At 50.5% G+C, this 27,674-nt stretch overlaps 8 protein-coding genes across 8 annotated transcripts; 3 read left to right on the top strand and 5 right to left on the bottom strand.

Annotated features, from left to right (window-relative positions):
- Positions 1 to 7,741: 7,741 nt before the first annotated feature.
- Positions 7,742 to 8,386, top strand: BC939DRAFT_473617 (Alpha/Beta hydrolase protein; the record flags this gene model as incomplete). Its single annotated transcript, XM_051558363.1, has 1 exon — positions 7,742 to 8,386. One exon carries the CDS (start codon positions 7,742 to 7,744, stop codon positions 8,384 to 8,386), a length of 645 nt encoding a protein of 214 aa, XP_051416183.1.
- A 597-nt stretch (positions 8,387 to 8,983) lies between these two features.
- BC939DRAFT_439205 (uncharacterized protein) lies at positions 8,984 to 9,654 on the top strand (the record flags this gene model as incomplete). The annotated part of the gene is made up of 2 exons (XM_051553936.1): positions 8,984 to 9,351; positions 9,434 to 9,654. The coding sequence occupies 2 exons, from the start codon at positions 8,984 to 8,986 to the stop codon at positions 9,555 to 9,557; spliced, it is 492 nt and encodes a 163-aa protein (XP_051416182.1). The 3' UTR covers positions 9,558 to 9,654.
- Positions 9,655 to 9,714: 60 nt separating this feature from the next.
- Positions 9,715 to 10,612, bottom strand: BC939DRAFT_521594 (uncharacterized protein; the record flags this gene model as incomplete). The annotated part of the gene is made up of 1 exon (XM_051561217.1): positions 9,715 to 10,612. One exon carries the CDS (start codon positions 10,610 to 10,612, stop codon positions 10,082 to 10,084), a length of 531 nt encoding a protein of 176 aa, XP_051416181.1. The 3' UTR covers positions 9,715 to 10,081.
- Positions 10,364 to 14,535, bottom strand: BC939DRAFT_439200 (NMDA receptor-regulated protein 1-domain-containing protein). The gene is made up of 11 exons (XM_051553935.1): positions 14,398 to 14,535; positions 14,216 to 14,289; positions 14,035 to 14,113; positions 13,829 to 13,933; positions 13,632 to 13,720; positions 13,325 to 13,528; positions 12,664 to 13,234; positions 12,105 to 12,556; positions 11,921 to 12,000; positions 11,410 to 11,804; positions 10,364 to 11,294 (listed from the first exon to the last, which is right to left on the bottom strand). Exons 2-11 carry the CDS (start codon positions 14,261 to 14,263, stop codon positions 10,813 to 10,815), a joined length of 2,505 nt encoding a protein of 834 aa, XP_051416180.1. The 5' UTR covers positions 14,264 to 14,289; positions 14,398 to 14,535; the 3' UTR covers positions 10,364 to 10,812.
- An 869-nt stretch (positions 14,536 to 15,404) lies between these two features.
- On the bottom strand, positions 15,405 to 17,334 carry BC939DRAFT_499522 (pyridoxal phosphate-dependent transferase; the record flags this gene model as incomplete). The annotated part of the gene is made up of 2 exons (XM_051559949.1): positions 15,405 to 17,012; positions 17,122 to 17,334. 2 exons carry the CDS (start codon positions 17,332 to 17,334, stop codon positions 15,405 to 15,407), a joined length of 1,821 nt encoding a protein of 606 aa, XP_051416179.1.
- A 2,215-nt stretch (positions 17,335 to 19,549) lies between these two features.
- BC939DRAFT_439196 (Rdx family-domain-containing protein) lies at positions 19,550 to 20,649 on the bottom strand. Its single transcript, XM_051553934.1, has 3 exons — positions 20,402 to 20,649; positions 20,108 to 20,223; positions 19,550 to 19,910 (listed from the first exon to the last, which is right to left on the bottom strand). The coding sequence occupies exons 1-3, from the start codon at positions 20,458 to 20,460 to the stop codon at positions 19,609 to 19,611; spliced, it is 477 nt and encodes a 158-aa protein (XP_051416178.1). The 5' UTR covers positions 20,461 to 20,649; the 3' UTR covers positions 19,550 to 19,608.
- Positions 20,650 to 20,779: 130 nt separating this feature from the next.
- BC939DRAFT_280762 (uncharacterized protein) lies at positions 20,780 to 23,342 on the bottom strand. The gene has a single exon (XM_051551205.1). The coding sequence runs from the start codon at positions 23,230 to 23,232 to the stop codon at positions 20,866 to 20,868; it is 2,367 nt and encodes a 788-aa protein (XP_051416177.1). The 5' UTR covers positions 23,233 to 23,342; the 3' UTR covers positions 20,780 to 20,865.
- A 1,478-nt stretch (positions 23,343 to 24,820) lies between these two features.
- On the top strand, positions 24,821 to 25,320 carry BC939DRAFT_439193 (uncharacterized protein; the record flags this gene model as incomplete). The annotated part of the gene is made up of 3 exons (XM_051553933.1): positions 24,821 to 24,925; positions 25,125 to 25,215; positions 25,299 to 25,320. Coding segments are annotated over exons 1-2 (153 nt in total), but the record flags the coding sequence as incomplete, so codon positions are not given.
- Between the last annotated feature and the right edge of the window lie 2,354 nt (positions 25,321 to 27,674).

The raw sequence follows: 27,674 nt of genomic DNA, 5'->3' as shown, positions 1-27,674 counted from the left end.
TTCCATCAGTATGCCTTTATTATCGGACCTACCTTGTCAAAGCTGAAGTATATTGTGTGCGGAGGTGAACAAGGATTGATCGAAGCGTTCTCTGAAGTGCTTGGGTTTGGCGGGCCTGCTCGTCTTTTCAATGCGTACGGTCCTACGGAGGCAACTGTTAACGCCACAACTTATGAGGTTACCAGTACCGTTAGCCAGTTGGATCGTTTGCCCATTGGGCGACCTATCGGCAATACTCAGGCATATGTGCTGGACAAGCATCGCAACCCAGTCCCTATCGGTGTTGTCGGTGAGCTGTACATTGGCGGTCCTGGCGTTGCTATTGGATATCTCAACCGTCCAGACCTCACTGCCGAGCGGTTCCTCCCCGACCCATTCAGCAATGTGCCTGGCGCTCGCATGTACAAGTCTGGCGATTTGGTCCGCTACCTTCCCGATGGAAACCTTGTGTTCATGGGTCGCAACGACGATCAAGTCAAGATTCGTGGATTCCGTATCGAGCTTGGCGAGATCGAAGAGCGCCTTGCTGAGCACCCTGAGGTACGAGAAGTTGTTGTGCTCGCCACTGGTGAGAGCAGCAGCGAGAAGCGACTGGTGGCCTATGTGGCATCTCCTCCTCACGAGAACCTCGCCCATTCCCTGCGCGAGCATCTTGCAGCCGCGTTGCCCGAATACATGATCCCCTCGGCATTTGTGCGTCTGGACGCCTTCCCATTGACAAATAACGGCAAGGTTGATAAGCGCGCTCTTCCAACACCGGATGCATCCTCATTTGTCGGCCGGGACTACGAGGAGCCTCAAGGCAAGGTGGAGACTGAGCTTGCTAACGTTTGGGCCAGTCTGCTCAAGATCGACAGGGTTGGTCGCCACGATAACTTCTTCATGCTGGGAGGCCATTCTCTGTTGGCAGTCAGAATGATCGAGCAACTGCGACGACTTGGATACGCCTTGTCAGTGCGTGCCTTGTTTGATAACCCTGTTCTCCATACACTGGCGGCATCGCTCCGTCAGCACCAGGCCGGTCCAGAGACTCCTCCAAACCTCATTACAGCTGCAGCTACGACATTGACACCGGACTTGCTCCCGCTGATCAGCCTCACTCAGGATGATATCGACCTTGTCGTTCGCCAAGTCCCTGGCGGTGTAACCAACATCCAGGATATCTATGCCCTCTCACCATTACAAGACGGCATCTTGTTCCACCACATGATGGCAGCCGAGGGTGACCCTTACCTGCTCATGGTCTGCACTGCCTTCTGCGACAGAGAGTTGCTGGACCGCTACCTGCAAGCCTTCCAGAAGGTTGTTGATCGCCACGACATTCTTCGCACGGCCATTGTATGGGAGAATCTGTCTACACCGGCCCAGGTTGTCTTGCGCCAGGCTGCGGTGTCCATCACTGAGCACTCGCTGGATCCAGCCGATGGACCAATTACCGACCAGCTCATGCAGCGCTACGACCCTCGCAAGTACCGCATTGAGTTGACCTCAGCCCCACTGACTCGATTCGCGTTCGCGCAGGATACGGACGGTAGGTGGATATTGATTCAGGTGCGCCACCACATCATAGGCGACCATTCAACCATGGACGTCATGCAAGAAGAGATCGAAGCAATCCTTGATGGTAGAGCCGAAAGTCTCCCAGCTCCACAACCGTTCCGCAATCTCATTGCACAGGCTCGTCTGGGGATCAGTGTGGAGGAGCACGAGGCATTCTTCCGCAAGACACTTCAAGATATCGATACTCCTTCTCTGCCTTATGGACTGTCGGATGTCTACAACGACAGTGGCGTTGTCACTAAATCCCATCGTTTGTTGCCACAGGATCTAAACAACAAGCTGCGTGGTCATGCCAAGCGCCTTGGAGTGAGTCTTGCGAGCTTGTGTCATCTCGCCTGGGCACGAGTGATTGCAGGCACCAGTGGACAAGCACAAGTTGTGTTTGGTACAGTTCTCTTTGGACGGATGCAAGCGGGATCAGGATCCGATCGTGCCATGGGACTGTTCATCAACACCCTGCCCCTCCGAGTTGATGTGGAGGAAATCAATGTCGTTGATTCTCTCCGTCGAGTCCATGCCGACCTGGCAGCGTTGTTGGAGCACGAGCATGCTTCGTTGGCTCTTGCCCAGCGCTGTAGTAGTGTGCCCTCAGGAATGCCCTTGTTCAGCGCTCTATTGAACTACCGCCACAATGCAGCTTCAGACCAGGAGACAACAGCGGGCACCGGCATTGAGGTCATTGAGTGTCATGAACGTACCAACTATCCGTTTATGATGTCTGTTGAAGACTTCGGGTCTTCTCTCGGTTTGACTGCGCAAGTTGTACAACCTTGCGACCCTTCCAGGATCTGTGGATACACGCAACAGGCACTGCAAAATCTTGTCGAGGCGCTCGAGTACGCCCCAGAGACTCCAGTTCAGGCACTTGAGATATTGCCCGCAGACGAACACGAATTGTTTCGTTCGTGGAACAGGACCGATGCTCTTTACCCGAGTGACCGATGCATTCACCAGCTTTTCGAGGACCAGGTGAAGTTGTCACCAGAGGCCATTGCCATTGTGCAAGACGATCGTGAATTGACTTACCGCGAGTTGAATTCCCGTGCCAATGGCATCGCTCATGAGCTCGTTATGGCTGGTGTCAAACCCGGCGATAATGTTCTGATACTGCTGAATCGCTCGATCGACCTTGTTGCTGCTCAGATTGCCATTCTCAAAGTTGGAGCTGCATTCGTGCCGATCGACACTACGGCTCCAGTCGAACGACAGGCGTTTATCGCGTCCGATACTGGTGCCAAGCTGCTGATCAGCGATGAGGACGCGCTTGTCCCAGTCCTGATTCAGGTACCTCTGCTTCGTCTCAGTGTACATCAAGACAATGCCGAAGATATGCAAGGTATGTGGAATCCAATGTCGTGAACTAGGCATGAGGGACTTTTTTGTTTATAGTGTGTGTGCAGAATGCTTGCTAACCCCATTTGTTTATGTTCGTCGACCCCAGATGCATTCCATAGCTCTCTGTACACATCCAGTCTTGACACAGCCTATATTATGTACACCTCCGGCTCGACTGGTGTCCCCAAAGGCGTACTGGTATCACACCGTGGCATCGCTCGTCTGGTTATCAATGGATTTGCGGATATTTGTCCAAGTGATCGTGTGACGTTCGCATCCAGCCCGTCTTTTGATCTAAGCACATTTGATGTCTGGGCTCCGCTATTGAACGGCGCCCGCATTGTCATCATCGACAACGATACCATCTTGGATCCTCATCGTCTGGCCGCGACTCTCGACCTCCATCAAGTCACCTCGCTCCTCTTGGCCACGGCCCTCTTCCATCAGTATGCCTTTATTATCGGACCTACCTTGTCAAAGCTGAAGTACCTAATGTGCGCAGGCGAACAAGCACTGATAGAGGCTTTCGCAGAAGTGCTTCAGCATGCCGGACCAGTTCGTATTGTCAATGCGTACGGTCCCACAGAGTCTGTGTATACCACAACGTATGAAGCCACTAGTACCATATGCCAACTGGATCGCGTGCCCATCGGTCGGCCCATACCCAACACTCAGATCTACGTGCTGGACAGGCATCGCAACCCTGTCCCTATCGGTATTGCCGGTGAGCTGTACATTGGCGGTCCTGGCGTTGCTAATGGCTACCTCAATCGTCCAGACCTCACTTCCGAGCGATTCCTTCCCGATCCTTTCAGCAACGCTCCAGGTGCTCGTATGTACAAGACCGGAGATTTGGTCCGCTACCTTCCTGATGGAAATATTGTGTTCATGGGCCGCAACGACGATCAAGTCAAGATCCGTGGATTCCGCGTTGAACTTGGAGAGATCGAGGTGCGCCTTGCTGAGCACCCTGAAGTGCGAGAAGTTGCTGTGCTCACCATTGGTGAGAGCAGCAGCGAGAAGCGACTGGTGGCCTATGTGGTATCTCCTCCTCACGAGAACCTCGCCCATTCCTTGCGCGAGCATCTTGCAGCCACTGTGCCAGAGTACATGATCCCCTCAGCATTTGTGCGTTTGGACAGCTTCCCATTGACCAACAATGGCAAGATTGATCGTCGTGCCCTCCCTAAACCCGACAGCGATTCCTTTGTCGCTCAGAACTATGTTGCTCCTCAAGGCGACATTGAGGTCGCATTGGCTGCGATGTGGTCCGAGTTGCTCAAGGTCGAGAGAGTCGGTCGGCATGACAACTTCTTCATGTTGGGAGGTCACTCTCTTATTGCCGTGCGTCTCATGAATCGTGTTTCTACTCTTGGAGTGCAGTTGCCTCTTTCCACTCTGTTCTCCACTCCTACTCTCTCGGCGTTTGCAGAGGTGATCATTAGCAATGTCGCCAAGCAAGATCTGTCTCAGTCGATTATTACCCTCGTTTCGAGAGATGGACCGCTGGAGCTATCGTTTGCCCAACAGCGCCTGTGGTTCCTTGCTCAGATGGAAGGAGTGAGTGACGTCTATCATGTTCCTATGGCTCTTCGTCTCCGTGGTACTCTGGACCAAGTTGCCTTGGAGAGGGCATTACACACCTTGTATGCCAGACATGAGGCGCTTCGCACAGTCTTTGTCACTATCAGTGGTCAACCCAGGGTTCACGTTCTGGCTGCCGACAGTGGATTGCCTCTGGCGTTCCAAGATTTGCAAGGAGAGCAAGACAAGGAGACAGTTGTCAAGAAATTGGCAGCTCTGGAGGCTACCACGCGCTTTGATCTGGAGAAGGGTCCATTGGTCCGTGCTCAGATCATCCAACTCGCGGAGGATGAGCGCGTCTTCCTTATGACCCAGCATCACATCATCACAGACGGCTGGTCACTAGGTGTGATGTTCGGCGAACTCAACGAGCTCTATGCGGCTTACTCCGCTGGTCAGCCTAACCCCCTGGCACCACTCTCTGTTCAGTATCCCGATTATGCTGCCTGGCAGCGACAATGGCTCACTGAGGACCGTTTCAACGACCAGGCCACATACTGGCGCGAAACCTTGACTGGCGCACCTGTGTCCATTGAGCTGCCCACTGACAGGCCTCGTCCCCGCCAACAGTCCTTCGCTGGCGCCTATATCCCTATCCGCTTGGATGCACAGCTCACCCGCGCTCTCAATTCTCTGAGCCAGAAGCACGGCGTCACGATGTTTATGACGATACTGGCAGCATGGAGTGCTGTCCTCTCACGTCTGTCTGGACAGATTGATGTTGTCATCGGCACTCCGACCGCGAATCGCAACCATCCCCAAATCGAGCAGTTAATTGGATTCTTCATCAACACTCTTGCGCTTCGTATCGACTTGTCTGGAGAGCCAAGTACGGAGCAACTTCTGGAGCGGGTCCGAAAGACCACGGTCACAGCTCAGGCTCACCAAGACCTGCCTTTTGAGCAGGTGGTGGAGATTGCTCAGCCTCCTCGTCGAATGGACCAGACTCCGCTTTTCCAAGTGCTGTTCGCCTGGCAAAACAACGATATTGGCACTCTGCAGTTGCAGGATGTGGAGGCGGCTGTTGAAGGAATGCAGTACGACATCGCCAAGTTTGATCTGGGGCTCGCAATGAGTGAGGAAAATGGCGAGGTCAATGGATGCCTCAATTATTCGACGGCTCTCTTTGATCGCCAGACCATTGATCGGCACGTCGGATACCTGGAGGCTATGCTGAGATGGATGACGGCCGACATGGAATTGGCCATAGGTGAAGCGCCGATACTTGGATCATCGGAGCAGGAGTTTTTGCTGCACACATGGAACGCAACCGATCGGCCCTATCCAGACAACACTTGCATCCATCATCTTTTCGAGAGCCAGGTGAAGTCGTCGCCGGAGGCTATTGCCATTGTGCATGGCGATCGGGCATTGACTTACAGCGAGCTGAACTCTCGTGCAAATGGCATCGCTTATGAGCTCGTTGCGTCCGGTGTCAAGCCAGGCGATTTTGTTCTGACATTGCTAAATCGCTCGATTAACCTCGTTGCCGCTCAGATTGCGATCCTTAAGGTTGGAGCCGCATACGTGCCGATCGATACCAGAGCGCCAGTGGATCGACAAGCTTATATTGCGTCCGACAGCGGAGCCAAGCTGCTCATCACCGATGAGAGCACGGATGTCCCAGTCCAGATTCAGGTACCATTGCTTCGTTTCAGTGCGAACCTAGAGAATACCGAAGACCTGCAAGGTATGTGGTATTCGCATGTTACGAATACTAGACATAATGAGCTTTCTTGGCTTGAATGCCTACAGAGTGCCTGCTAATCCTTCGCTTTGTTCTTCACAACTTCCAGATACACCTGGTAGCTCTCTGCGCTGGTCAACGTCCAGTCTTGACACGGCCTATGTCATGTACACATCTGGATCGACTGGTCGTCCCAAGGGTGTCATGGTACCCCATTGTGGCATCGCTCGTCTAGTCATCAACAACTCATTTGCGGACATTGGCCCTAAAGATTGTGTAGCATTTGCAAGCAACCCTTCCTTTGATCTAAGCACATTCGATGTCTGGGCGCCTCTGACTAACGGTGCTCGTATTGTCATCATCGACAACAATACCTACATCGATGCACATCGTCTGGCGGCAGCTCTTGAACGCCATCAAGTCACTTCGCTCCTCTTGGCCACGGCTCTCTTCCATCAGTATGCCTTTATTATCGGACCTACCTTGTCAAAGCTGAAGTACGTCATGTGCGCAGGCGAACAAGGATTGATCGAAGCGTTCTCTGAAGTGCTTGGGTTTGGCGGGCCTGTTCGTCTTATCAATGCGTACGGTCCTACGGAGGCAACTGTGTTCGCCACAACGTACGAGGTTACTAGTACCATCAACCAGTTGGATCGTTTGCCCATTGGGCGACCTATCGGCAATACTCAGGCATATGTGCTGGACAAGCATCGCAACCCAGTCCCTATCGGTGTTGTCGGTGAGCTGTACATTGGCGGTCCTGGCGTTGCTATTGGATATCTCAACCGTCCAGACCTCACTGCCGAGCGGTTCCTCCCCGACCCATTCAGCAATGTGCCTGGCGCTCGCATGTACAAGTCTGGCGATTTGGTCCGCTACCTTCCCGATGGAAACCTTGTGTTCATGGGTCGCAACGACGATCAAGTCAAGATTCGTGGATTCCGTATCGAGCTTGGCGAGATCGAAGAGCGCCTTGCTGAGCACCCTGAGGTACGAGAAGTTGTTGTGCTCGCCACTGGTGAGAGCAGCAGCGAGAAGCGACTGGTGGCCTATGTGGCATCTCCTCCTCACGAGAACCTCGCCCATTCCCTGCGCGAGCATCTTGCAGCCGCGTTGCCCGAATACATGATCCCCTCGGCATTTGTACGTCTGGACGCCTTCCCATTGACAAATAACGGTAAGGTTGATCGCCATGCTCTCCCGAAGCCCGACAGCGCATCCTTTGTCACTCAGGACTATGTGGCTCCTCAAGGCGACATTGAGGTCGCATTGGCTGCCATTTGGCATGAGTTCCTCAAGATCGACAGAATCGGACGCCACGACAACTTCTTCACGCTTGGTGGACACTCTCTTCTGGCAGTGCGGATGATCAGCAGTGCCAGATCTCGTCTGCAAATTGAGCTTAAGCTGCAGACACTCTTCACAGCCCCCACAATCGCTGAGCTCGCCCAGAAACTGATCCAAGGTGCCAACAGCCAGGACGACGAATATGATGTGTTGCTCCCTCTCAAGATCCAGGGAAGCCGACCTCCGCTGCTCTGCATTCATCCTGTGCAGGGACTAAGCTGGCTCTATATGGGCCTGGCAAAGCATTTGCACCCAGAGCAGCCATTATACGGACTCCAGGCGCGTGGATTGGATGGAAAGACCCCGCTAGCAGGTTCGGTCGAGGAGATGACACTGGATTACATTGAGCACATCCGCAAGATTCAGCCTCACGGACCATATCACCTCCTCGGCTGGTCCTTTGGTGGTAGTGTTGCTCAGAGCATTGCGGTGGAGCTTGAGAAGCAAGGTGAAAAGGTACCTTTACTGGTTATCATGGACTCTACAGCAGACTACTCTATGATGGGCGACGTCGAAGTTGACGAACAAGATGGAAGCGAACAAGTTGAGCATTTGGCACGGTTCGGAAGCAAGGATTCTACTGAAGATGGATGGGCACTCTGGAAGAGGACGATGCCCATCATTATTAACAACAAGAAACTAGCCAAGCGCTTCACCCCTTCGGTCTATAGTGGCGACATTCTCTTCTTCCGAGCAACAATCCCGCAGGACGAGAATACGCCTCTGGTTGACTCGGCCAGCTGGAAACCTTATACACTCGGAAAGGTCGAGGTGCATGATGTTGAATGCACGCACTTGGAGATGGACAAGCCTGAAAACATTGCGTTGATTGGAGGCATTGTCGCCGCAAAGATTGAGGGGCTGCTGCGATAAAGATCCTCGTGTATATTATAGTAGACAACACTTAGAGCTTTGAAATAATATTTTCCCAAGCTTTTAGTCTTTATCCACTACGTTGGCTGGCTGTCTGGCCGAATGAAAAGAATTGGTAAAGGTCCTGTGTGTTGAGAGAGGAAAACAAGGGGGGAGGGGGGAGAGCAGCGCTAGCCTTGCCGCCAAAACGTCGTTAATTGAGTTCCTCCACGACATGGCCGTCACTACCCTCCCTGTCGCGTTGCCTGGTTCCCTGGAGCAGCCTGGAAAGTTGTGAGTGATTGGCTTGGTAAGGGGGGAGGGGTGGCTTCTCGTGGAGAAGGGGCTAGTTCAGCACGGTAGTCCGGTGTTAGGGGACCAAGGCAAAATATGCGACAATCTGCACGGCTCAGTCAATATCCTATCGCTTCTCTACCAACAGGATTCGAAATAGCAAAATAACAGAAATAATTTTTTAGCATAATAATGGCCCGACTCAATTTAAGAGAGATAAAAATTTCCGCTATGCTTTTTGTGTTTGCATTTGTGGAGGCTGGCACAAAATCCATGCAATATAAATTGTAAATTTTTATCTCCCTTGAATTGAGTCGGGCCAATATGAGGCACCTTCCTGTCCTTGCATCGACCCGTTTTTCCATCTCCCACGATCTTCTTTTCTTCTCTCCTGTTCGCTTCACTCCTCCCTCCTCTTCGCACCCTCTTCACCTCTTCACACTCTTCTCACTCCTCTTGGCGCCTTCTTCACCCTTACCTCGCTCCCACCTCACTCCCTCTTCACTCTGCACCTTGCACTCTCACCTCAATGGCTCGAGAACGATATTGTTGGCCAGCAGCCACCGAGGGTACGCAGGATTTGATATTAGGTTTTGGGGTTGTGCCTGTATAAAAGGAGGATCGAAGCCAGCGGTCTTTTGTTCCTTGTTCCAGTTGAACAAGAAGACCATTGTGCTGATCACTCGCTACAGGTACCCTTTTGCTTAGATATATCAATAATGAAGTATGGTTCCAGTTGAACAAGAAGACCATTGTGCTGATCACTCGCTACAGTGTGCGTAGTTGTGCGTTAGACCCTTGTATTCAGTGTGGAACACAAATTATTCGAGCATTCAGATTGGGAGTTTCCTTACTCCATACAACTGTAAAAGAACTATCTCCAAGCGCAACAATATGAACATTGTTGGCCAGCAGCCATCGAGGGTACGCAGGATTTGATATTAGGTTTTGAGGTTGTGCCTGCATAAAAGGAGGATCGAAGCCAGCGGTCTTTTCCAGTTGAACAAGAAGACCGTTGCGCTGATCACTCGCTACAGGTACAGTATTCTTTTTGTGGAGGTCAATTCAAACGTTCGAATTAATTTTTATCATCAATTTCACTATCAAAATGATGATAAAAACCAGATTCGACTGTACGCATTTTTATATGCATTTCGTTACACACCTGCCTTCGGGCTGGCGTATTTCTGTCACACGCATTTGGAAATACGCATCAAAATTACTGAGTTTGAAGCCCCCTATTACGCACACAGATGAAAAAATATTTCTGTGCAACTCGGGGCGCCTCCTAGCTTTGGCTGCAAAAAAGATGCTTTGAATACTCCACAATGGGCAATCTAGGCGCTTGTTTTCCAGAGAGAAAGTCAAACTATTAGACATTGAGCGAGAGGGAAAAGGTAGGAATATGGGCAATATCAACTACTATAAAAGTGCGCCGATGGACTGAGAAATAAAACAGGGGTTGTTAACCATGCTATAAGCAGCGGTAGACGCGTGCTGAAGGCCATCTGGCGCGAAATGTGTAAGGCCCATGGATTGCTTGTGAAATAAGTATTCAGAGCAAACAAATAGGTAATACGAACCAGTGCAAGACTCCCCTTCGTCTATTGGTATATCTCCTGCATCTTCTGAATCCTGCTTATCCGCTGCATCTTCAGCATTCAATGCTAGCTCCGCAGTGCGTGGAAGCTGTCGACTGCACTCGAGCTTAGCTTGCTTGTAGCCAACGTCCATCGAATCTAATGCTGCCTTTTTGATAGTGATCTTAGTGCCAACATCTGCAGCCTTCTTTCGCCAGCAGAGGGGCGCGCTGTTAGCCTTGAAGCTTTCGTATTGCTGGACGATTTTTCTGCGGCGAGGCTTTTTGAGAGCGGGACTCTCGAGAAGCATTCGGTGGTCCTCGTCAGCGCGATTTTGGTCCGTGTAGTGGAGCTTTTCGGCGAAGCCTCGCATCGATACATCTTCCTTGTTGATGTCCCATTCATGGCATGCCCATCGAATGTGTTCCTAAGTCATCTGAAAGGGATATATTTGAAAGCATGGAAATGAGAATTTCGGAAGGGAAGGGCTGCAGGTATTTTTATTTCATGTACGACCTCACACTGCTGCCTTCTTTTTTGCCGCCTTTAATTAGTGGCTCACTCTACTACTCTTCATGACTGCAAGACCGTTGCCTTGGAATACCACTCTCTAGCCTTGGCCGTAAACTCCTGCACACGACTCGACTTTAAGTTCTTGAGAGTCTTCCTGGCCAGCAAACAGTTCTCTAACGACCGTGTTCTCACATATGTATCCGCAGCCATTAAGAATAAAATCTCTTCAGCCTTGGTTTTACCGCTATTACCGGGCTCGATCAATGAGACGGCGATGGCAGCGGAAATCAGATGAGGAACCGAGCTCAGTTTCTTGGCCGTGGTTTCCAAAAATGTGGACGTGAACGCAGAGAGATCTTTGGCGTGACCCTGGTACAGGGTGTCCCAGTGCTTGTCAATCACGGATTTGACAGCCGGCTTGATCGAGTCGCCTGGCTTCTGGACCGCGAGAGCAAAGCGGACGAGTTGCTCATGCAACGTGGCGTTCGTCTTGTCGATCTGGACAGATTTCAACAATGCCTTGAGTGCCAGTAACAACTTGTCTGGAATAAAACGCAAAACCCCCCCCCCCCCCCGATATTGAACGTTAGCAAAAGCGAGAAGAGAGAGAAAGAAATAACAGCATGAAGAGCTCAACAAAAGAAATACGACGCTTACTCTTGCGAATATAGATCTCAAAGCCCATCAAATGGGTCTCAATACGATCCGCCGCCAATTCCTGCAACGGCTTCAAGAACTTGAGTGCCTCGCCCAAGGGATCCTCCGTCTTGATGTACTTGAGACCCTCGGGATCCTCATCGACCTTGCCGCCCTTCTTCGTGATTTCCTGAGCGGCCTGAGCCTTCTTTTCCTCGGCCTCCTTCTGCGCCTTCAGTTCCGCTTTACGCTGCTTGTTTCGGAACTTTTTCTTTTCGGCCTCGGTCATGCCCTCCATCTCTGCAGAGTCGTCGCCGTTAGGTTTGTCGAACAGGGTGACATAGCACTGGATGGCGTTCTGAGCCGCGCGAACAAAATATGGGTGAGAATGCAATTGATCCTCCAGCTTTAGAAGCCTACGTTAGAAAGTAAAATGAAAGGTAAAAAAAAAAAAAAAAAAAAAAAAAAAACCGCGTCAGCTTCAAGCGGACAAAAACAGCACTTGTAAAAGACACAATCATGAGCGACTTACGAGACGTAGGCCCTGAGGGTCATCTTGCGGAGACAATACATATGGAAATCGAACTGGTCCTCCGTAAAGTCGTTGAAGTGCTATGAATCACATTGATCGCGGCCGAAAACTCTAGTCAGCAGAATGCCTCTCCATCTCTATCCTTAGGAACAACACTGCAACGAAATCTCGCTTCCCCTTTTACCTTCTCCACTTGATGGAAACGCTTCAACGCACGTCCGAGCTGGCCCTGACGAAGATGACTCTCTCCGCATTCGAGCGAGAACCACATCCCCTGCATCTCGACCAGGTCATTCAAGGGATCCGCCAAATCCGCGCGCGCAAACAGGACGACTGTCTTCTCGGCCTCAGCCATCTTGTCCGCACGGAGCATGTATTTGGCACACTTTGAGTTGATGAATCGATCCTGCAGATCCAGTTCCCGAGCTTCGTTCAACGATTTCACAGCGCCTTCAAGATCACTGGCATGCTTCAGGATGCGTCCTTTGGTCATATAAAGCTCGACCAGGGTCGGGGTATGCTCAATGGCGCGGTTGATGTAGGCGAGGGCTTGATCCGTGTTGTGCTGGAGGTCAAAATGCTGCGCCAAAAAGTACAGTGTCCAGAGGAGAGCAGTTGGTGGCTCAACAGCCGATCCTGATTGAAATGCGCAAAAAGAAAAGACAGCAAAATTAGGAAAAACGGATGCTCAAGGTCCAGCTTGTATCTCGACGACCTCTGATGTCCTTGAAGAGGTCCCTTACCAGAGTTATCAAAGCTCTTTGACTTGTCCAATGCAGCCAAGTATCCCAGCGTCAGCTTCTCCACCGCCTGCTCCTTTTCCTTATCCTTATACAAGCTCTTGATGTTGACAAACAGCGATGGAACGCCCTTCCGGAGCATAGTTCGAAGATACTCATCCGCAGTCTTCACAAACGCCTCTCCAGTCGCATAACGCAGGGGCAGACGCTTCGCCACGTTGGATCGAGGGTATTCCTGCTGCAGTTGTTTGAACACCTCCAAGATCTTGACCTGCTCCTCCGCCGACAGGGGCTCATGGTCAAGCCCGATACTCTTGCGGAGACCAGCAAAGTACGCAAAATTATCGGGGTTCTGCGCAATCAGAACTCTGTAGGCAGCCTCGGCCTCTTCGAGACAACCCAAAGCCAAAAGATACTGAGCGCGCTTTTCCTTGATCGCCTTGTTGTCGCAGACGTGCTTCTCGATCGTTTCAAGGTGATTCAGTGCCGCTTGGATGTCGCCTGTCTCCTCGATCAAGGAATTGTGGTACAGGAGCATTTCGCTGTGCTCATAGTCGGGCTTCGATGGGATGTCCTGAAATAACCCAAGTTTGAACCGTCCATAAGAATCTTTATAGATACCAAACATTTTCATTTTTCTGCGTTCCTAGTCCTGCTTCCTTACCTTGAGCGTCTCCTCATAGGCCGTCAAGATCTTGATGCCAAGATCGGGTTTGCCCATCAAGTGGTACGCAATAGCTAATCCGATCCAGAATTGCCTGTTCTGAGGACGCAGCTCCAGCAGTTGGTGACGTGTGTCTGCAAACGTCTCATAGTTCCTGGTGTGGATCTGGAGTAGCGAATAATCGCGCATGATTTGAAGGTTTTCCTACACGGGTTGTGAGATCGAAAGCAATATTGGAGGGGGTGTCAAACATTGTTGATCGTCCATCATACTGTGATCTCCGAGTTCCCGGATGTCCACCACGTACTTTGTCGATCCTGAGTGCCTGTGAGTAGCATTTCAACGCCTCCTCGTAGTTCTTGTCAGAGCGGTAGAGTAGTCCGAAAACATGCCAGCCTGTTGAAATGAGACGATAGTCGAATAGATCGTCAGTAAAGTCTTGAGAATTGCTGTTCGGGATGCATCTAAGACCGGTTGATGATCCGGTTTTTTTAAGTCCCTTACAGATATGGCTCTTCAGATTATGGCGAAGGCCCTTCTTGACAAACTCGTATGCCTCTTCCTTCTTATCGAGGTGGTTGTAGAACAATCCCTTGAGCGCGAGCGTTTCTAGAATAAAAAAACTCCCCAAAATCGAAATTAATGTTAGTCGTCTGGTCTGGCTACCTTTTGCCCCCTTCTTTGCCCCACAACGGTGGTTGTGTAGATACCTCCATGCTCAGGGAATTTTTTCAGGATCTGCTCCGTTCCCTTGAAGCCCTTCTTGTACTGCTTGTTCTCGTAGCATTTCTATATTATCATTAAAACACGTCCTGTTTAGAACACGTCCGATCTTTTGAGCTCTTTTTGCCCAATAATGTTTCCAAAGGCTGCATCTCCTTGGGTCCTTACCAAGATTTGCTTGAACAAGTTGGCTTCTTTCTGTGGCAGTTCGTTCATATCCTCTACTTTTTTTTCTCTTTTTCCTATGGTGAGGAGGAAGACGGTTGAGAACGTGAGTCAGTGATCGGTTTTTGAATGTCCTTGTCCTTGCCCGACCAAGTTGATTTCCCGGTTGAATCTGCTCCAAGTACCTGCGGTGCGCGCTTGTTGCTCCCTTTTGGTACCGACGTGTGTGTGTGTGGATGTGTGTTTTGGGGAGGAGAATCGAAAAGGAGCGGAGTGAGCGAATGCAGAACAGGATGTGGTCCAGGCACCGGGGGATGTTTTCCCGCGAAGTTGGGGTGGGCCAGCGTGAAGCAAGTACGATGAAATGTTTGTTTACGCAAGTCCGTCCCTCGCGTATCTGATTTGGCAAAAAAAAAAAAACGCGACATTTTTTACGCGCACCGATTTCCTCAACGGCTCCCTTGCTTTCTCTCCCGATCAGCACGTGGGGAAATAAACTCAAGGGCGCGTGCGGTTGCTGGCTACTACTTTCCCACCCCCTTCATTTCCCCCGGCTCCTTGTTCCTTGCCAGAGAAAGAAACCATGACACGTGGAACGATATTATCGGTTCTATCTATTCTATCTCCCCTTCCTTGAAAATCAAGTCCCTCGTCCGACACCGCACGATCTATTCTCGTTTCTTTTTGTCTGTTCTGTCCCATGGATCTTTCGTCCCTATTATAAACTATGGCTCTTGATTGACCGCGTGAGAGGTGTGTATCGCGGTGCTGTGCTTTGCCGAGCACTTCATTCACGCTCAACTGCGTGTGCAGGCCAAGCAGCTATTGCCAACTTGGAAGCCATAACGACTATCTTCTCGGACAATCCACAGCCAGATCCTTGCACAGGTTGAATGTTTGGCACATCGAGGCGCAAGAAAGCATATGGGATGCGCTGCATAACCTCGTGTCTATTTGGTGTTAGTGTTGTTGCTTTTTTGATGTCCGTTAACAGCACCCTCACATCGTTCATGCAAACACTTTTTTTTCTTTTCTGAGAACGAAAAACTTTATGTGGATGTACTTTTCTTTTTCTTTTCTTTTTTTTTTCATAACGAAGATCATAAACTATTAATACAATTTTCCTTGCGGTTCAACTCCTATGGGAGTTTTCTTTTCTTTTCTTTTTCTTGTTACTAATGCCGTTGTGTCCTCATGCTTCCCTCGTCAGGAAGGAACCCGACCAGTGGGCAATACGATGGCTCGCCCGCTTGAGCGCCATGCTTGCTGGGCTTTGTGAAATCCGGAGCCCAATCTTCTTCTTCTTCTTTTCCCCATTTCTGGACTCGAGTACATGGTAATCCACAGATTTGCTGCGCGCCAACCGTCCAACCATCGTCACATTCCGGCCCTCGCGCTCCGGCTCCAGTTCATTCTGTCGCCTCTGGATCGGAGCCAGTCTCCGCCTATCCGTCTCGTCCTCATCCATTCGCTCGATCGTCACTTTGCTGTACCGCTGCTGGTTCGGACGCATTTTGATCTGGGGTAATTGTTGCTGCTGATGCCGTTGGTGCTGATACTGCTCCTCGCAGTCGGACATATCATCGTGTCGCTGGTAGTCGCAAAAGACCTGCTCTTGGTTCGAGCGACTGCTGAACGCCCGGCGCACCTTGCGCGAGGCTGGCTGAAGGATCTCGGGAATGGGATCTCCGGGATGCTCCTCAAACAGGCATCGCTTCATGTTCGACATAATGGGCTCGCTGTGTCGTCGAGCCATCTCTTCGTCGTCGTTGCAGGCTGCCGATGACTTCAAGACTCGTGGGACCACCGAAATAGTGGGTGTGAGTGGGGTCATTGGCATATCGAGCGTATCGAGCGTCATGATCTCCGCCTCCATTAGCTGCTGCTGCTGTCCCTCGTACGCTCCGCTGGGCTGCTCGTGCATTGACACCTCGACAAAGCCGGTATTGACCTTTAGATTAATCATGTCGGACAACCTGTGTATCACCTGAATAAACCGTTGAACCGCATCATCTGTGATCTGGTAGTGCAGTACCACGCGTGCCGCGAGCCCGCTCCCACTGATCTTGATCCCTTCCTTCGCCAGCTCCGTCATCAGCTCCTCGACCGTGAACCCTGCATCTGTGGTATCGACCCAGATCATATTTGTCTCGACAGGGTTGGTAATGTGACAGCCAGCCTCGACAAACACGCGCTCGAGCCATTTTGCACGACGATGCGTATCCTCCATCGTGGGCCAGTTGGTCTTGATACCCCAAAGTGCAGCCTCGGCCAAGATCCCAGCTTGCCTCCATCCGCCTCCAAAGAGCAACCGGAAATGCCTTGCTTTCTTGATCGCGATCTCACTGCCAATCAGGATCGATCCGATCGGTGCGCCGATACCCTTGGAGAGGCACAATGAGACTGTATCGAAATGGCTACAGTACTCCTTCAACGAAATACCGGTTGCAATACTGGCATGCCAGAGACGAGCACCGTCGAGGTGTAGCTTAATGCCATGCTCCTTGGTCAATGCGCGGATGCGTTCAATCTCTTTAATAGGCATGATGGTGCCGTTGAGGGTGTTCTCGAGCGAGATGACCCGGGTGGGTGCGTAATGGACATCGATATCGTGAACGAGACGTGGGGCAATGTCCTCGACCGTGAGGTATTTGCCGTTCGAGGGCATCACAGGGTAGACGGCTGCTTGTGAATGGAAGGAGATCCCGCCGGCCTCATAATTGAAGACGTGGGAACGGATGTCGACCATCGCAGACTGAGGGGGGTTGCATAGATGTACGCGATGTGCCAGTTGATTTGTCTATGTGGATATGCATGAAAGACGTATCCGAGAGGCGATCTCGCATAAGTCGCATGAACAAGAAAAAAGATGGAGCGGGGAGAGAAGAAAGCGCTGGTATATACGTTACCATTGTGCCAGACGAACAGAAGAGCGCGGCTTCGTGGCCGCAGAGGGTTGCAACATAGCGCTCGAGGTTTTTTACAGAGTCGTCTTCATTATAGACATCGTCGCCTAATGAGGCCTTCATCATGGCTGCAAACATCTCGGGTGTTGGCGCCGTGGCTGTGTCGCTCCTGAAGTCGGAGTATGGCAGGGGGTTAATTGATTTTGGTGTAGACATGGTGTGTATATGTGGAAATATGAGATTGAGAGAGTTTCCTCTTTTGTATTGTGGGGCAAGATATTTGGCTACTAGAATCGCGTGCTAGGGTGTGGGTAAGAGTCGCGTCGGTAGTGTCGCTAAATGAGCGTGGTGGTCAAGATGATATCTTGAACGCTTTTCAGTACTGGTGAAAGGCAGGCGAAGAAGAGCGAGGAGGAGAAAAAAGAGAGAGAGAGAGAGACAGGGAGAGAGAGAGAGAGAGAGAGAGAGAGAGAGACAGAGAGAGACAGAGAGAGAAAGGGAGGATAGCCAGGTCCTGTTCCCTTTTATAGCAGACGGTGTTCAACGGCAAGTGTGTCAAATAAAATGAAGAGCGGAGGCGCACCCTCTGCTCGATAGGCACCATATCTCAGTCTACTGAGACAAGCAGGTCGAGGTTCATTGATTATTGTAAGACAGTAAATAAGAAATGAGACCTAAGAGCATGCACGGGTCTTCAGAGGACCGGCGCACGCCTGATGGATGCGATAGTCAACATCCGGCAGTCAGTGCTTCTCAGCACGGGACAAAACAAAGATTAAGGGGGGGTGGGGCGGGGCGGAGGGGGGGGGGCGCACATATGCCAACTCTGCTGCATGCATAACCTCACTTGTCTTTCTTTTTCTCTCGAGAACGCATATCGGTCTATCCAGGAAGGATCATCCTCCAGTCCATATTTCTTCATTGGCAATGCGGCCTACTATCGCCGTCAAACAACGAAGGGTGCCACAAATAAGCCCACATCATCCTGGGCCAGCGCCTTGTACATCGGACGAGTACCAGCAACCCAGGCGGTGACCAAATACCCTCGCATCACCCTAAGGAAGCATCCCACAAGGAGAGGGATCGGCACCAAAGGCTAGATGGGATGACGATGGCATTTTGGGGGGCAAGAAGGGGATGGGATACTCACAAGCTCAAGGGGGAGGGGGGTTCAAGGGGGTTCAAGGGGGAGCCTATGGTTAGGCAAGAGCTATCGAATCTCTTTTCCTTCCTCTCAGCATGTCCCCTAGGCCGTAGCGCCCATGCAGAGACGTCCGTCCGCTCGAGGTTTCTGATTCATTTGCGCGGTCGGCCCCGACTACACGCACGACAAACAGAAAACAACAACAAAGAAGCAAATAAAGGACCTAGTAAAGGACACGAGATTGCTTTTTGATGCATCCCGGCACGATTGAATGTCTCTGTTTTCACTAGATGTGTTCTCTAGGGAAAAGAGAGGGGGTCCTCGCTCGCTTTTCCTGCCTAGGCTCGTCCACTCCACGGAAAGACATATCAGGGACTCGGTAGAGGGAGAGAAGCCAAGAAAGAGGTAACGGCCTCCAGGACTGCAGTGACTAGCCTACGGGTTGTTGGTGTGCCACGCCTTGGGTCCGCTGTCAGGAAGTCATAAGGAAACGACGTTGTTGTTTTTGACTTTAGGGCTGCGCGACACCGGTGTTAAACAGGATATATTATTAGCCTGGCTCAAAATCAAATCATGAGCAACATGTTTCCTAATATGGAGGTTTACACACTTCCTACATTTGGAAATTCAGGACAAACGAAACGTGCCGTCCAACCTGCCCAGCAACAGGGGGGATTCCTCCGAGAACCTCCACTCCCCCCTAAAAATGACATGACTTGGAGGAGGAGGAAGGGGAGATCCAGTGGCGGGAGGGGCTTTATTGGCTCAGCAACACTTTCCGTCCTCACTTTGAGAATGCGCCCACGAAAGAAACTGCGACAGACTAACGAGACGCGTTACCAGAACTATTAGGCGGGGCTTGGCATCCAGGCGTTCGACTTGTCGGCCCCCCTCCTCGTGTAACCCTTGTCTCCGAAACACGAAAACTCATCGTACTCGACTTGTCGCGATCCTCTGAATACCTTTTTCGTTATAGCCTCGCCAACGTTAGAGAGCCGCAGTCCACGTTACTACACTCACATTCGCCTTCCTCAATACTATACTCTACTCCCATCATATAAGGATAACGAGCATCTGGGGAAGACAAATGGAGAGGCGAAGAAGGAGAGCATAAAGAAAAAGACGCTTCCTTACTCAGGAGCGTGCATAAACCGTCGTCGCACTTATCCTCGATAGTGGGATAAACCACCACAAATCGCTTTGTGATAAGCTGGGGAGGACGGGAGCATTTGAGGTTACACAAGGAGGACTCGACAAGTTGAAATGGCTGGTTGCAAAGGCCTTAGACCTGCATTCGATAAAATCACAACGAGTCCAGTATAGACTATATATTTTATTCAGCTGATCTATGCACACGTCTTGCAGTCAAAGGCGTGCGCTGTCGAGTCCTCATCGTCTGGATCCACATCATCCTTCGCTGCTTTCTGCTCCTGTCCGACTTGCCTAGCCGTAGCCTCAGCAGGTCCTTCCTCGCTAGTTTCCTCAGTCGGCGCCGCTACTGCTGCTGCTGATGTTGACGCACCCGCAGATTTGACAGCACTATCACTATGTCCCAGCCCCATCTCTGGCGCAACAATCCCCCGCACCAGTTGCTTCACCTCCTTCATCTCCGGGAAGCGTCCATGGTCCTTGCGATCGAATACGACCTCTAGTACACATATATCATATTTGTAAATGGAAAATTAAAAAGGATCAGTTGTTGTCCGTTTTGACAAAAGAATGTGGGAACTTTGTGTTATGGACTGCAATTGGATGATGTGCTCGCTGATGAAGACGTGATGGTTAGGATTACTGAGGTTTGGAGGGTTTAGAGGGTTTAGAGGAGAGAGAGAGAGAGGAGCATACTTCCATTGACCCGCACAATAAACGTCGCACTCTTGCCAGGGATCAGGGCCAGTTCTCCGATAGTGTTGCCGAACGTTAAAAGCAGTTCTTGAGCCATCCATCCTGCTCGAAGATGCCTGCGAACCGTATAAGAAAAAAAAAGAAAAAAAAAGAAAAAAAGAAATCAGATTAGCGATGTTGAGAAACAGAATGAACGGAATGAGGCCCAGCCGTTGGGACTCAACGCTCCTGGTCCCAATAAACAGTTACCATCCTCGTGCTCTCCTTTGCTGCTGCATTGTCAAAGCGGGTTACCATTTGCATCCTGTGCAGAACTCAATCTCAACTCGAGGGTCGCGGGTTTCGATAGGCATTATGATGATGAAAAAGATGCTGTTGCTGGTATTTGTCCGTTGTATGTTAAACTCGCTTAATATTCGTTCCTGTCAAGACAATTAGCCGGACTCCTGTTGAGGCGTCGAGTGGGAAAAAAATTAGGTATGGAGGGAGGAAAGGTGGCGGTATGGATGAAGAAAAAGAAAAGAAAGAGGTGCTGATGACTGCAGTCTAACGATTGGGCGCAATCTACAGTCCCACGATGGCACCATTGTGTTGGGGTATGGTTCTTCAGCAGAGCCACTGCGCAAACCATGTTCCTTCCACCAGGGCACTTTCACAGACAGCATTTGAATGGAAAATTTGTAGACAGATAACCAGTTTATAAGCAGTTTCTATACGATCTACGGGTATCATGGTCGTTCTATTGAATACACGTCCTTCTATCTCCGGAGTCGATTGGTCAGGAACGAGGGAGTGTATGCTGTGATTGTGTTCAAGATCGGAACGGTCGACGATAAGATCGGTACAGTCGTCGTCAACGTCGCCACGCGGTCCTCGCTCTCCCACCAGTCCACCACATGGTCCGCAACCACATCCAGCCTCTCGTCCAACCGACCTGTCACGATGATCTGCTGTCCAATCCAGCTGGTTCCAATGCGACGAACAACTCCCTCCAGCTTTGGGCAGTTTGCCTCCAAGACCTTCCCTGCTCGGTTGAGTCCTGACATCTTGGAGATGTCACCGGCAGGTCGAGTAGCCTGCTGCGAGACCTGGAGTGCGCACATCTGCAAGATACCATGGCCCTTGTTCTGGATCGTGATATCCTTCTGATCCTTCGAAGACTCAGCGCACTTGTATGGGTATGCGGAAGGAGCGAACGGCAAGGTCTCGAAACCCAACAATGCCATTCCAAATGACACAGTCTTGATCGTCTGGTTCAGGAACGCGTCCAGGAGATATTCACACCAAGCTTGGAAATGCTCCTTTGTCATGTGAATGGTCTGGACCCATTGCTTCCAAGCTTCGAATGCGGCGGATGTAAGCGAAGGCCATGGACCAACGTTGATGATTGGACGGAAATTGAAGTACAGAGGTCGATGACGGTTATGGAGCGGACGACGGCGCTGGGTCTGGGAGATAGCAGCGACCGACAAGGCGGCCACAGAAACAGAGCGGAGGTCGGAGAGTCCCTGCATGCTGGTCTGACTAAGTATGAGACCTTCGCCAATGTCCATTCGCTTGCGGATCTCATCCTTCTGAGCCTTCTTGTCGAGGACCACGACTTCACCGCCGGTCAGGATAGTCTGGTCCAGTTCAACATCCAGCTGCATCTCCATCTCGAGGTATCCTTCATCGTCGTCGCTATGCGCATCAACAAACAGTGCATGAGGCTGCTGGAGACCCTTGGACATCGCGGACGCCGCAGAGGATGGTTCAAGCTCCTCAATCTCGAGCGCGGTCAAGGGCCGGACCACGAGAAGTGGGTTTCCATTCGAAAGCATACCCGTTACCTCGGTCCACGCAAAGTCCTGGGGCGGCGCAGTTTGGAATACTGCTGCGGAAGGATCGACCCACTCTTCAAACAGCTCTCCTTGGAACTCGATGATATTGGATAGGCAACCCACTATCGTCTCTGCCGGGCTGTCCATCTCCATGGCGTCTTCATCGTCACTTTCATAGTACAGCGCATGCATAGCATCGATTCGCCAGCGGGCACGGAAAACAGTGTAGAGCGCCTTGCAAATTTGATCGAGCCCTTTGCAGAGCGAAGGCAGGTCCTGGGGGTGCACATAAGCCATTAATGAGCAACTGCCCATCGACTCGATGGCGGTTCTGTCATGTGCCAGGAATAGAGGGTGGTCTGGTCGGGATGCAAAGGACCTCTTGTAGTTTTCTTGCTCGAGCTGTGGAATCGCAAAGGCATGGTCAACGGTTCCGAAACGTGTCACTTGCAGGATGAGCAGACCAGGATCCGAGAATGGGTTAGACGCAGCGGTCACCGAGCCAGCAGCGAGGCTAGAGTCTCTAATAGAAAGTGTGGCGGGCACATCCTTGGCCTTTGCCGTCTCCTCTGATTGCACTACTGTGCCACCCTGTGTTCGTCGAGACTGAGTATTGCATCGTGCGAGGGAAAGCTGCTGAAGTTGCTTTTGTCGTCGTACGCTGGTCTTGATGGCGTTCCTGGCGGCGACGGCTAGTCCGTGCATCTCTGTGACATCCTTGATAAGGTAGAATCTGTAGCCGCCGGAGGCGCTGGTGCTATTTGTGTGGTCGCCGCTCAGTCTTCGTGAGGAGTGGTGAATGCAGGCGTGGACGCGTCGTGGGGCGGCAGGTTTCACAGTGGGACAGTGGTGGTCATGGGTGCTTGAAAGCATAGCATCCTCGGAGATGATAAAGGGCTTCAGATTGCATCCCTCTAGTACTGAGGGTGAGCACGAAGACGAAAAAGATGATAATGAGATGTCCAGGCAGGACTGGCTATCGGTCAAAAAGATGTCTGCCATGGGAAGTCCCGTCAGGAAGTGGTGGACTTTGGCTCTGGCGTGAGCTCGCTCCTCGGGGAAATCAAAATGTGGGTCGATAGGGCTGCTGCAGGACGAGTCCATCATTGGAGAGTGAGGATATTGGCTGCTACTGCTGCGGCTGCTGCTGTTGCTACCGTATCTGTAATGGTCGTATCTGTAGCCGGTGAGGAAGAGGTCTAATGCCTCGACGTCGAGATCGATAATGCGGAAGGGCGCTGTAGCTGTGGTGGTGATGCATCCAAAGGAGCGGAGTGGGCAGTTCTCGAGGGAGTGGTTGTCCATGCTGCCAAACTGTATATATTAAGTGAGTAAGAAACGAGGAGGTGTTTGAGTGGAATGAGAACAAAGTGAATGAGGATGAGAATAAGAATGAGAATAAGAATGAGAATAAGAATGAGATCGAGAACAAAAATGCAATGGAAAGAGAGTGAAGAGTGCAAAAAATAGGTGGAGGTAGTGCCTGAAAAAGAAGAGAAAAGGAAATGCTGCGGTGTGAAAAAGGCTAATTGACCCGGTATGCTGGAGAGTATTGTGTTGAGACAGGGCGAATAAGGAGAGCGAGATAGAGACGCGAGAGTGTGAAGATTGTGAAAGAAAGAGGAGAAAGAGAGAGAGAAGGGGGGAGATGTGTGCGATAAAAAAAGAGAAGAGAGAGAAAAGAGGGATCTGCACAGCAGCCTCTAAAAGAGAAGCGAAAAGAAAAGGAAACCGAGAAAGTCAGGGTGGGAAGGAAAGAGACAGGTGGGATGCAAAGGCATATGGTCCCGCGGTAGGACACAAGCACGACATGATACGACTCGATACGATTCGATGATGCCATGGACATACCATGGCCCTTGTGTTTGCCCTTGTGCCTGCCCTTGTGCCTTTGCTTATGCTTTTGAGATACGCTGCTCCCTGCTCCCTGCTCCCTGCTCGTTCATTGATTGCTGTTTATTTTGTTTGTTACATCCTGCTGCTTGCCCCAACGATCGAAAGCGAACAGACCGGCGGAGACAATACAATTCCACCCACCTTTCCCGTGTGTCTGTTTGTTGTCTCTTTGGTCCACACTCTCTCTTGCTCTCTCTTCTCTCGCGTGGCACACGATGGGCGGGCAGGCTAACAGGCTGGCAAAAGATTAAAGTTCTGTTTCTTAAGCACGGGCAGGTTGGGTTTGGATTGTGTTATTCCGCTTGTCAATCCGTATTCCATATGCCGACGCATGATAACCATCAGTCATCCTCTACTCTAATCGATTCAATAGCTCAGTAGAAAAGGAGCCATCATGAGCACTTTACAGCAGTAATTGAACTCTCTTCTCCAGAGAGACATGCCCATATACATTCGCTTTGATACAACACATGTGCATGGTCTATTCTCATACACTACCGTCGAATGAACTGACCTGGAAGAACTATGCCAGTTAATGGTTTTCTGTCGACTGATTCTATCGCCTCCACTTTCTTGCCATCCATTCCCTTTTCTTTTATTTTTTTCCTTTACTCTCCCCAACGAAAAAGTACCGTACAAATTTTAGCGGATATGGACACGATGGCACTGTTGATGCGCGCCTTATGTGCGTATGTGCCACAACAGGACCAATGCTTGCTGGAACATGCATGGCGTATAATTATTTTTTTTTTTGTGCTGCATGCTCATGCTGGGGGTATAAAAAAACGTCTTTAAGGCAGAGCATCTGTCTTTCTAAAAGCGAGACTTTATCGACAAGAAACAAAAACAATTGTCCGCGGCAAACCATGACACAACGCATGGACGCCATGGGCACTTACTTGGGCAGTAAGGCAAAGAGTTTCTGGAAATAATGTGGTCCATGTCCCCCATTCATGGCTGCGCTTGTATCATTCTTCATCATTAACGCCCCCTCTAGCGTCTGTTTCCTTAGCCCATTCTTTGCTGTGTTTAGTGCATATGCAATTCCTGCCACTTGCAAGCATCCCCGAGCAGATGTTCGACTGGGCTGCCTTTACAAATGGTAGATAAACGAGCTTAGAAAACACCAATGTTACAAGTATATGTCTACTTGTAAGCTCCCCTGCATGTCCTTGGGAGACAGACAAGAGTGGTCCAATATGCAAAATGCTGTACCAAGTTACCAACGGGAGATTTTTCGCATTTTCTGTCGTATCCTTCCCGCAATGCCCTCTCCCCCTCCTTCCCGCACCCTTTACAAGTGACCCTTGCAGCACCCATCCTACTTCTTAACTACCCTGATTCGAGCGACTGCCCAACTGATGAGCAGACCATTGCACCACATCAGCAATGGTAAGTACTAATCCGGCGGGAGAATGAGGCAGACATAGACCTTTTCTAACAACGTGTTCCTATTCCAACCACTGCCTCGATAGATTTGAAACACATGGAGGTCGACACAGCGGATGATGGGCCGTGCAATCGTATTATTGTCGCCACTTTGAATCTCAAGATGCAATGCTTGGCTTTGTTGGATTGACGGAAAAAAATAATTCAAGGGGATCCCGGGATCTTACAACAACTGGAGACACGCATCGCGTTTTGTATAGTTAGAACCAATGCATGTGTAGAAACCTATCACGTCTCTAATCTCGAAGAAGACCAATACTACTATACAATAGACTACCTAGTCCGCTCTCATCCATATGATCGGGGACGGTGATGATGACAATTGTCACCTGTGCTCCCAAACCTGTCATTTCATGTGAAGCTCCCTGGGCCATGTGGGTGAACATTCATTTAATTAATTAATCATGTGCTGGAGTGTGTCTGCATCCAGGCCGGCAATTTGATTGTCGTCGCCAGGGAGGTCGCAAGATTGTGCTGTTAAAGGGATGCCTATCTCCGCCTCGGCTTACAAATGGCAAATCGTACAGAGAGCGACTGTGATCTGCGAGCCCTTCTGCCTTTAATGATCGTTCCCGATATCGGGGTCTGTGGTACCAAAGCGCAGCTGGTCAGGTCGAAGGGATTTGCACCGCACCGATTATATCCATTTCCACAAATGCTTGTGGCACATGCAATAAATCTTGTCCCATGTCCCTGCGCAAAGTAATTGGGTCGTGGCTGATAAAAGGAAGGACGGGAATCGCATGTGTATGGCTCATGCCCGTGAGGAGGGGGGAGGGGTTTACTAACCCTATCTCTGGCCAACTTTATCGTCACCTCAAAGTGACCAAGCACATTCCAGAGTAGAAAACCGCCCAAGGAATGTGGCGCATCATTTTTAGGCCATGCCCAACAGTTCCTAAAAGATAAAAAAAGGATGGATCGCAGGGAAGATAAAAAGTCGGTCTACATGTCAAAACCACACACACGTCGCAATTGGATTGCGGCCGGTAACTAAAAGATCCCAGGAAGGCAGATTCTTTCACCATTGCACGCTCTATCTCCTTTCGAATGCAACTGGTGGCGAATCCTTCATCTCGGATGTAGACTACACCTGCACCTCGGATTCCCTCCCGTCCCCTTTTGTTTACCAAGAGGCGAGGCAGGAATCTCTTACGACTATTTACTTCATACTGAACACGATGAAGACACAGACGTATTATGGGGGATACATCCCATATGCGGCAACGCAGGACACGCCACAGAACGACCATTCCAAACAGTTTGGGTTCGTTGCGGATAGGGGGGAGATAGACGGAAGAGTGTTCCCGGAAAGCACGATGACCTGACTGCGTTTGCTGCACCTCATCCAGCGAGCTGGTATGTAGATAGCATTAGAGGAGGCGGGATACCGGACTTGTAGACTAGATGTCTATGCGTGTAACCCACCGCGCCTCAGCCGCACTCGGTTCCAAGACTAATTCGTGCCAAAATCCATCTGGTTAGGTAATACGCGCCTTTAACACTAAAAAGACATGCCTTGATGTTTTCTCATTCCACTGTTGTCTGGTTTTGGTGCCGCGATCAACAGCCAGAAATAGAGCAGTATTGTGAGCCGCGTTCCCAAAAACAACCTGGAGCAAACCACAACACAAACAAACAACTCAGGCGCAACGTAATTTTGCTCCAAAGAGATGCAGCTATGCCCTCTCTGGAAGGGGGACCCGCAGCTGAAATGTATCTCTAGCTAGACTGTATTTTCTTGCTTCTGCAGGCTTTCGATCGCGCCCTCTCATCCTATGCTAGCTTGCATTTATTGCGAAAGGTATGGAGTGTTAGAGAGGAACAAATATGTTGTGACACCATCCTGTTTTCAGCTCAGCAAGGAGAGAAAGACCGCGGACCGAGGGTGTAGGAAGAAAGGAGTGGCGGGCATTATGCTGCATTTCTCGGTGAGAGTGATGTGATCTCTATGGACCTTTTGGCCATCTCAGTACCCAGGTCTGTCAAAGTACCTTTGTTTTCGCTGCATATGTATGCAGGCACAAGCTAGTGCGAATGCTAGTAGGTTTTTATGCTTGCAAGTTCTGTCATAATGGTGTAGTTGTTGGCTTGTTATCGTTGGTGGAAGTGTATTTGTAGTTGTGGCAGGTATCTTCATATTGTATATACGGACAACAGCTGGCCCTGAACTGAATACCTTTTACGGTTCGGCATTTTTTTCTCGAGGAAAGAGATGAACCTGCATGCCACATCCATTTCGTCCACCATCCCCTGACGCGCAGCGGCATCTTCTTTGTCCGGACCAAACGATGTTCATTAATGCGGACACGCAAAGCATAAGAAAGAAACGGCCGATACGATACGTTATGATATGATACGATTCAGACATCCTTTTCTTTCTTTCGTCTCCCTTTCTTCAC

This window comes from Gamsiella multidivaricata (genome assembly GCF_025024155.1).
Source record: "Gamsiella multidivaricata strain RSA 2152 chromosome Unknown BC939scaffold_7, whole genome shotgun sequence".
In the NCBI taxonomy this organism is placed as follows: Eukaryota; Fungi; Mortierellomycota; class Mortierellomycetes; order Mortierellales; family Mortierellaceae; genus Gamsiella; species Gamsiella multidivaricata.
The sequence above is the reverse complement of the archived record's forward strand: the minus strand, read 5'-3'. Positions and strand labels throughout refer to the sequence as shown.